Source organism: Sceloporus undulatus, unplaced genomic scaffold (genome assembly GCF_019175285.1).
Source record: "Sceloporus undulatus isolate JIND9_A2432 ecotype Alabama unplaced genomic scaffold, SceUnd_v1.1 scaffold_34319, whole genome shotgun sequence".
Classification (NCBI taxonomy): domain Eukaryota; kingdom Metazoa; phylum Chordata; class Lepidosauria; order Squamata; family Phrynosomatidae; genus Sceloporus; species Sceloporus undulatus.
The window spans coordinates 1-1,211 of record NW_024837231.1 but is presented as its reverse complement, the minus strand read 5'-3'; the positions used below and the strand labels follow the sequence as shown (position 1 = coordinate 1,211).

The 1,211-nt window shown below is 52.0% G+C and overlaps 1 protein-coding gene across 1 annotated transcript; it reads right to left on the bottom strand.

Annotated features, from left to right (window-relative positions):
* Positions 1-83: 83 nt before the first annotated feature.
* On the bottom strand, positions 84-1,205 carry LOC121918777 (splicing factor 3A subunit 1-like; the record flags this gene model as incomplete). The annotated part of the gene is made up of 3 exons (XM_042444766.1): positions 1,161-1,205; positions 487-680; positions 84-201 (listed from the first exon to the last, which is right to left on the bottom strand). Coding segments are annotated over exons 2-3 (295 nt in total), but the record flags the coding sequence as incomplete, so codon positions are not given.
* Positions 1,206-1,211: the final 6 nt, after the last annotated feature.

Here is a 1,211-nt window from a genome sequence, read left to right as displayed (position 1 = left end):
GTGTGTCCCACTGTCGAACAGCCCTGCAATCTATGGACGCAAGATTGCGCAAGTCATAACCCCCAACTACATCTAAACCTCACCTTTGGGATCGTAATCCTTCCTGACAATGACCTGATCCGGAGTCGGAGGCAGAAGAGGCGGCATCGGGGTTTCTGGAGGAAGTGGGACTTTCTGGTTCTCATCCTCTTCGTCTGAGGCCTTCGGATTTAAAAGCAATGGGGTTAGGAAGCGACAAGAGAATTGTTCATTCATAGAGTCAGACAATCATATAGAGTTGGAAGAGACCCCAAAAAGGGCCATCCAGCCCAACACCATTCTGCCATGCAGGAATTCTCAACCATAGACCCCAAATAGGGCCCTGATCCAGTCCAATCATAGGGCCATCCAGTCCAATCTTAGATCCCAAAAAGGCCCCTGATCCAGTCCAACCTCATTCTGCCATGCAGGAACTCTCAATCCTAGATCCCAAAAAAGGCTACTCACCTCGTCCATGTCCTGAACCTGGGTGTCCTGGTCTAACTGGTACGGTCCCTCCTCAGTCTTTTCTTGCTTCTCGTCTTTGTCGTCCGACTCCACTTCCATCTCCACTTCCTCGCTCTCCATGAACTTTTCGTAGCGCTCCTGGATCAGAATCCGAGCGCCCAGTTCCTCGGGGGTCATGGGGGGAGGAAAGTTCCCTAAAGCAGAGAAGGAAGGGGATGAGCCTCACTGCCACCTCTCCTTGGAGGACTGGGCTGCATTGGTCCTTCCCTATTTGTTAGGGTTAGGGGCACGGGGCACAAGACCTCTCTAGGAATCTCTAGGTCCTCCAGGGGAACTCTGTGGCTGACGTCCGACAGACACTGACCATAGAGCTGCGCTAGAGGAGCTACAAAGGCCTAGTAGAGTGTCCTCTCTAGGAATCTCTAGGTCCTCCAGGGCAACATCTGCTAGACATTGACCATAGAGTTGTGCTGGAGGACCTACAAATGCCTAGTGGTGTCCTCTCTAGGAATCTCTAGGTCTTCCATGGCAACATGTGCCAGACATTGACCACAGAGTGGCACCAGAAGACCTCCTGATGCCTAGAGAGACCTTTCAGCTCCCAGATACGGAAAAGTGAAATTACTTATCGATCCCACAGATATATGGGGGCTCAAGACTATTTATGCGCCCACCTTGCTCCGAAGGCTGGAAGTCCACCGTCTCCACCACCACGAAATCGTGCC